The sequence below is a fragment of the Physeter macrocephalus genome, chromosome 16, assembly GCF_002837175.3.
Source record: "Physeter macrocephalus isolate SW-GA chromosome 16, ASM283717v5, whole genome shotgun sequence".
Classification (NCBI taxonomy): domain Eukaryota; kingdom Metazoa; phylum Chordata; class Mammalia; order Artiodactyla; family Physeteridae; genus Physeter; species Physeter macrocephalus.
Window position 1 is genome coordinate 101,956,746 of NC_041229.1, and position 7,700 is coordinate 101,964,445.

General features: G+C 64.9%; 1 protein-coding gene across 2 annotated transcripts in view; it reads right to left on the reverse strand.

Moving 5' to 3' along the window:
- Nucleotides 1-7,700, reverse strand: part of LOC102977586 (ADP-ribose glycohydrolase MACROD1) — a 117,194-nt gene that overhangs the window by 11,875 nt on the left and 97,619 nt on the right. Inside the window, exon 4 of one of the 2 annotated variants that reach the window (XM_024133407.3) lies at nucleotides 3,337-3,366. The exons of the other annotated variant lie outside the window; for it this stretch is intronic. Within the exon in view, the coding sequence (XP_023989175.1) occupies nucleotides 3,337-3,366 (30 nt within the window). The remainder of the gene's footprint in view (nucleotides 1-3,336; nucleotides 3,367-7,700) is intronic. 2 annotated transcript variants of the gene reach the window in all.

The following is a 7,700-nucleotide window of genomic DNA, read 5'->3' on the forward strand; positions in this document are numbered from 1 at the left end:
ACCCGGTTCCCCTGCATCGGCAGGCGGACGCGCAACCACTGCGCCACCAGGGAAGCCCCTCAGCCCCCCTTTTAAGAGCTCCTTTCTGAACTGATAGCTGCCCTCCCCCAACAGGACTGTATGAGAACCCCGGGGCAGGCTGTTAGTCTCCAGCTCCTAGGGCACACCCAGCACACAGGGGTGCAACTAACCACCCCATAAAGGCTGATCTAGGGGCCTGGAATCCCCTGAACCCTGTTCCTGGGGAGAGTATGTTCTAGTGGGGAGAAAGGCAATAAAAATAAGCATAAAACACAAGCATGTTGAAAGGGCATCCTTGCTCTGGGGACAGGCACAGGACAGGGTAGAGGGTCATCATGGAGGGCTGGGCCGGCTGGGGGAGTTTTCAACAGAGTGGCCGGGGCAGGCTGAACGGGACCAGCGCTTGTTAAACGCATGGGTGGTGGCTGGATAGGTAAATGGGTGGAAGACCAGGGTCTGTCTGGGCAGAGTTGGATGGGGACCCAGACCCCCCAGTCCCAGGCTGCCCCTGCCTGGGCCCTCCCTCCTGGCAGGTCGGGGCGTTAAGGCTGGATGGACCAGGGGGCGGTAGAGGGTACAGGTGGCAGATGTGAGAGCAGAGGACATCCCGGGGGCCCAGCGCCTGTTTCCATTCCCATCCCAGGTGGACGCCAGGCCCCCACAAGCCCCAGCCTCTCCCTATCCCCTGTCCCCTCCCCACCACCTCCGCCTTGTTCCAATCACATTAGCAGAGTGACAGCCCCGGTGAGCACTGGCGGCGGCTCCATAAATCTCGGCCGGCGTTAAAAGGCTGGACTCCGGTCCCACTTCCTCCTGGGTCCCGGCCCACCCCATCCATCTCTGCGTCGGTCAGGCTGCGCTTGGGGCCTGCTCCAGCCTCCTCTCACCCTCAGTGCTGCAGGAAAGGGAGCTAGAGGGACCCCACTGGGCGTCCCCCCTCAATCTGGCCAGAGCAGCTGTCCTTTGACCTCCCAGAGTGAGGTCACCAGGCCATCTATGAGCCACTCCCTGCCCTGCCTGAAACCTCAGTGGCTCCCACTGTCCTCATCAGCAGGTCCTTTGCTTGACATGTAACGCCGTCCCTGCCTTTACCTGTAGTGCATTCATTCATTTATCTATCAACCATTTATTGAGCACCGACTGTATGCACCAGCCCCAGTCCTAAGTGCTGGAGATACAGTCATGCCTTCTGGAGCTATATCGTTCTCAGTGGGGAGACGGACAATAAACAATGAACATAATAAACCAGTAAATTATATAGCACATTAGGAGAGAGGTGCTTGGAGGAAAATAAAAACTAGAGCAGTGTGAGGGGCCTGGGGAGGTGGGGCAGGGGCGGGGAGCTGCAATTTCGAGGGGTCAGAGTGGGCCTCACTGAGTAGATGGCACGCCAGTAAACGCTTGTAAGACGTGAAGGGAGCAGCCACATGGCTCTCTGCGGAAGAGCATTCGGGACAGAGGGAAGAGCCAGTGCAAAGGCCCTGAGGCAGGAGCGGGCCAGGTCTGCTCCAGGAACTGCAGGGAGGTCGGTGTGGCTGGCACAGAGTGGAGAGGGCCGAGCAGTCTGACAGGTGCCTGGAGACCCTGTGGGCCGTAGGAAGGAGGTGAGGTGAGGGCCCTGGCAGAATTTTGAGCAGAAGAAGGGTGACGACCTGACTTAGGACTTACAAGTCCCACACCTTTCTGTGATCCTTTGTCTTCCTAACTGAACGGCTAAAAATCCAGCTCCTCACGTGGTCTCTGAGGCCCCTGAGTCCTCTCCCGTCTCCCCTCCTCCTGGCTGGGCTCCGACCACGCCAGTCCTCGGAGTCTCCCCGAATGCCCCCCACGCTCTCCCTCACTCCAGACTTCACCGCTGCCTTCTACGCATCCCTTGGGTCCCAGTGGAGGCACCACCTCCTGCAGGAGCCTCCCCGGTCCCCAAGCCTGGACACTGAGCCTGTACTCCTCATTGAGCACCCGCCCCCAGCCCCCCCAGCGCACAGACCACCCTGTGTCGTGGTGGTGGTCCTGTCTGGACTGTGAGCTTGAGGAAGCAGTGACCAGGCTCCTTTGGTGCCCGGCTGAGCTGTCCAGGCACTTGGCTCAGAAGAGGGTCCGAGATGGGCCTGTCTGTGGACCCCCAGTCCCCAGTGAAGCCACCTCATTCTGTGAGGCCGCCAGGGTAGCTGTGACCTCCACAGGGACAGCTGGAGGAGAAGCGGGGGGGGGGGGGGAGGGAGGGAGGGAGGGAGGGAAAGCATCTCTAAACACAAACAGGCTCCCCCGCGCCCCCCCATCCCGCATCCTGGCCGCTCATCAACAGCTCTTAACGCTGCTCTTATTTATTCCCGACCTTCTATGCCCCTTTTATTTTTCCCCTTTTAAAACCTGGCCTGGGCCCCGCCACCACCGCCGTAAGCACACCCTGGGATTTATCCGACGGCGCATTAACCCCTGACCCTAGCTCACCAATCGTACTGCTGCCTGCACAGACAGCGGGCGGCCCCGCCAGCCGGGGGGTGAGGGGCTGGGGCCGCGCGGCTGGTGTGGCCAGCCTGTGCCGGGCTGGCCGGGCACCGGGGCCACAGGGACTGTCGCCCCACCCCTCCCCGCCGGCACCTGCTGACCTTGCCCTGCGTCCCTGGGGGCCGGGCCCACGCTGACTTCCAACGCCCTGCCCACCTGGCCTGCCGGAACCCCTGCTTCCCGGTGGTCTTTGACAACAGTGAACACACACGCATTCTCGTGGGCCTAACCGTTGGCGGGGCTCCCCCGGACTTGATGAGAACTTGTCCCGGCGGCAGAGCCGCCCTGCGAGGTTGCAGGGCAGAGCAGAGACGCTAATTTTGCCCTCACAGGTGGCGAAACTGAGGCCAAAGGGGGCACAGGGCTGGCCGAGGGCCCGTGGGCGTCAGGGGCAGGGCTGGGCTTTCCCCAGCACACCTGTGCCCCAGGCCCCCAACGACCCGGTCCCAGGCCCAGTCCCTTGGAAACCTCAGGGGGCCCTCCAGCCCCCAGTTACAGACCAGGAGGCCTCCGCTCAGAGGGTGGGGACCTACCCCAGTCACCCAGTGCTGAAGCAGCCGGGCCTGCCAGCCAGGTGTCCGGCTTCATCCGCAGTGAGGGCGAGGCCGGGCGGGGCCGGGCAAGGCCGATGGGGTGGGAGGCGGTACAGAAGGGCAGAGATGGAGAAGTGGGAACGGCGCACCGTGCGGACGAGGGGAAGGCCGCGGGGAAGGCGCGTGGCAGCCAGCTGGGCCCCGCGGGTGAAGGGGCCAGGAGGAGAGAAGCAGACCCCAGCCAGCCCCCAGGCCGCAGGAAGGGCGTACTCACCGCCGCCGCCTCCGAGCAGGGAGCTGTTGGCTGCAAGAGAGAAAGACGAAGGCGGTCAGTCGGGGGGAGGTCAGTGGGGCGTGCAGCTGCGTGGAGGGGGCGACGGGGGGCCGCCAGCCAGGCCCGAGGGCCGGCCCGGGTCCCTGGGCACAGGGTCCCTGAAGCAGGGGCAGATAACCAGGAGGCGGAGGGGGCTGGGACTTCTCTCCCACCGAGGCTCCCAACGGGCCTGGGGTTGGTAGGGTGGTGGGATTGGGAGGCACCATGGTCCGCTCACCCGGAAGCAGCTGCACGTGAGGTCTAGAGTGGCAGACGACCCTCGGCCGCACCGGACCGCCAGGGAAGTCCCTCACTCATTCTTTCTTCCCACAGGGTCTCCCGAGCCCCTCCGTGCCAGGCCTGGTGCAGACATGCCGAGCTCACAGACCGTGGGCGACACAGAGCTGCAGCCACTAGGAACAAACTGCATGGCCGCAGCCGTGGGAAGTGCCGCCCAGGGAAGGAGGGCTGTGAACCAGGGCTGGGAGCCTAGTGGACCACAGCACTCATGTGTGAGGTCAGGACCCCACCCGGGGCAGCGCAGGGAGGGCCCAGGGCACCGGGACTGGAGCCGATGGGTGACTCGTGGAGGTCAAGGCAGAGAGAGGGCTCCTCAGCTGCGCCGGCCCCGGGGCCCCCGCGCCCTCCACCGGAGCTGGACCGCCAGCTGGCGCGGCTGCCCTGTCCGTCTCGCTCTGCCTGGCCAGCTGCCCTCTCCGGCCTCCCCACGGGGCCGACGCAGGGGCAAAGTGAGGCTGGCGGCCTCTCCATCAGAATATGAGGGCTGTGCGGGTCAGCGCCCCCTCCCAGCCTGGGCTCCGGCTTCTTCCGGCCACACAGCTGCCTCCGTGTGAAGCACCGATGCTAATGAGTTCAAGTGATGGGCGAGAGAGGGCAGGTACGTTCCCCGGGCCCGGGCGTTGCCCGGCGGGGAGACGGGTCAGCTGTGCCTCAGGCCCTCCGGCCACATCCTGGCTCTCAGGCAGGGCCTGCAGCTCCGACACCGCCGTGGCATCCCTCCCTGCCCTCCCAGATCCTGTTGCAGCCCCTCTGTAAGAGGGGGACACGGAAAAGAGCCAGGAATGGGGGCCATTTCCCAGCTGGCCCGGCCGTAGGCCCGGGGTGCTCTGCGGAAGCTGTGGACGCTGCTAAGCGGTGTCAGGTGGCTCTGAGTGGCTGGTCTCCCAGAGCTGACAGCTCTTCGCTTGGGGAATAATTAATTCCACAGCCCGCAAACCCAGGGCTGCAAGTTGCCGCGTTACTTGCAAGATTAATACAAGCAGCTAATTAAGATGGAGAGGCGAGGAGCGGCTGGGCGCTCCCAGAGCAGCGCCGGGGGGCCGCGGGGAATGTGGGCGGAGGCGGGCTGAGCAGGCGGGTGAGGCAGCCGGAGCCGGAGCCGGAGGGAGAGCGCGAGCAGGAGACGGACCACGCGGGACGCCCAGGCAGACGTGGCCGGCCGCTGGGGGCTGGGCCCGCAAAGGCTTGGAACGCGGCCTCTGCCCCAGGAACGCGCGTCGCCAGTGACCGAGCAGGGCTGTTTGCCAGGCACAGACCGACCCCATTTACTGTCATAACAAAGCCACAAGGGCAGTGCTGTTGCTCCCATTTTACAGATAAGAAAACCAAAGCTCTGAGGTTGAGCTGCACGGCAGCAGGATTGGAACGGGGTCTGTCTGACTCCAAAGCCAAGCCCCAAAGCAGGCCAGCCTCGAAGCCGACTGCTGAGGGACTGCTGGAGGGGGGCTTCCCCTGCCCCCCGCCGCCCCCCAGGGCTGGGGCCCGCCTCCTCCACATCAGGCAGAGCACACAGTGGGCCCCTCGGATGCACTCTTTTTTGTGTGTGTGGTACGCGGGCCTCTCACCGTTGTGGCCCCTCCCGTTGCGGAGCACAGGCTCCGGACGCGCAGGCCCAGCGGCCGTGGCTCACGGGCCCAGCCGCTCCGCGGCACGTGGGATCCTCCCAGACCGGGGCGCGAACCCGGTTCCCCTGCATCGGCAGGCGGACGCGCAACCACTGCGCCACCAGGGAAGCCCTCGGATGCACTCTTGACCCGCCTCCCACCCCAGCAGGTTGGCTGCAAAGATGAGGGGTCGGACGTCTGGAGAGCTCTGCCCTGGAGCCAGTGCGGGAGACCCAGGCATCTTAGGTCGGCGCGGGTCCAGCTCCCGGCCCCCTTGGCTCCCAGGGCAGTCCTGGTGGCTGTCGGAAGCTGCCCTCCACGGCCCTTCCCTGCTTCCCCCCATCACCTCTCTCTCTTAATTAACACCGGCCGCAAATGAGCTGGCTCCCGCTGGTGGAGAGCTCAGTGTCAAATGCACTGGCAGCGAGCCTCAAAGGGGCGGGAGGGGAGGGGCGCCGACCTGCTGTTTCGCAGGCCCCTTTGGAAGGAGATGCCAACATCCACCTGCCTGCACCCCCTAAACCCCACCGAGTGTGGCCTTGCCCGGGTGAGGGGACTGGGGTGGATTGGCCCGATGTCTCATCCAGGGGCTGAGGAGAGAGGTGAGCCTGGGGCAGAGGCTGAGCTGGGGGAAGGGGGGACCAGGTAGCCAGGTGGCATTACCTGCCACAGGTGGGAGAGGGAGGTGTGGCCCAGCACTGGGGGCTCAGACTCAAGCTGCACGGAGGACCTGGTCACCAGCCTGTCCCCAAGTTCAGCAGGTATCCCAGGAGGCCGGTCTGCAGTGTCCCCTTCCCCCAGCCCACCAGGCCCGGCAGTCCCATGGCGGGGCTCAGGGGAAGGGCTGCAATCTGATGGTCTAGAGCCCGTTCTCCTGCTCCTCTTTCCCTTAGGCCCCTGTCTGGCCCTCTCCCCAGGGGCCTGGACGCCTGGTCACATGGTGCCCCTATAGGGTGGCCCGAGGCGCTCACAGCTGGGAGGATGGCCTGGAGCTTGGGGGGAACACGGAAAATGGCGAGCAGCACCAAAGATACCACAGGCGGTCCCCTGGGTGTACCGCCCAGCCTTCCATCCAAAGCAGGGCGGTTTCAGGCCTTCCTGCTCCCGGGCCCGGGCTGGCCCTTCCCACCTCACCTCGCCCGCACGCACGCTGGCCTTGAGTCTCACGCTCCCCTCAGTTTGGTTTGAGGTTCTAAATCACAACTGGTCATTAGTCCATTTTTCCGATGAGGAAACTGAGGCTCACGGCCTGACTGGTGAGGGGAGGAAAGGGGTTTGAACCAGGATGGCTGGTTGTCACACCTATTTTCTTAACCCCTGCACCCTCCCTCTGTCGGAAAGGGCCTCCTTGCTGAGGCGGGGTGATGGGCGAGCAAGACGTGGACAAGCACTGGACCTCAGGTCCAAACCAGAGTCTGTAACACAGCCCCACCCCAAGGACCCAAACCTGCCCCAGCAAAGCAGGGTCATCAAGCCTGTGAGGGGGGAGCCACGCCTGGCCCTAGGGTTTGAGCGGGGCTTGAGGCTTGTTCTGGCTTTGTGGCGGGCAGAGGCTCCTGGGCCAGAGTGTGCGCCTCCGGGGCTGTGAGATGCCTGGTCCGACGCCTGCCGTCCGAGTTGGCTTGTCGGCCCCCGTGCGGGGCGAGGTGGTCCAGCCCTGCCGCGGCCCCTGCCCGTGGACGTGCCTGTGCCGTGCTCTGTTGGACACGATTAACTGGCTAGGAGCCGCAGTGCTGTGCCTGTGACCTTGGGGTGGAAATGAGGTCCACCCCAGTCACTGCCAAATCCTCTGCCTGCTGACAGCGGCCCACCAGGCCAGGGGCTGAGGCTGGGGTGCGCTGGGGGCATCGCTCCCCGCCTCTCACACATTCGGCCAGCCCTTCCCTGCCCCTGCACTGCTGCCCATGCAGTGCAGTCCCCACCCTCATTTCTCCCTTGCCTACTCGCACCTTTTCAGGCCCCGGGGCACCTGGCGGGGAAGCCCCTCCCCCGACTCCCAGACTCCCAGCACCTGTTGTCCTGTGGGCGGGGGAGAGCCGCTTCCCAGTTTGAGCCCCAGCTCCCGGCCCAGTTCAGGGGCTGGAATGTGGCCACTGACTGGTGAAAGGGAGAGGGCCAGACCGGGAGTGCCTGGCCACTGTCACTTCAGGGGACCCAGCAGCCCCTCTGTCACTCTCTGCACAAAACATTTTAATTGGGGACTCCCCTGGTGGCTCAGTGGTTAAGAATCTGCCTGCCGGCTTCCCTGGTGGCGCAGTGGTTGAGAGTCCGCCTGCCGATGCAGGGGACACGGGTTCATGCCCCGGTCCGGGAGGATCCCACATGCCGCGGAGAGGCTGGGCCCGTGAGCCATGGCCGCTGAGCCTGCGCGTCCGGAGCCCGCAACGGGAGAGGCCACAACAGTGAGAGGCCCGCGTACAG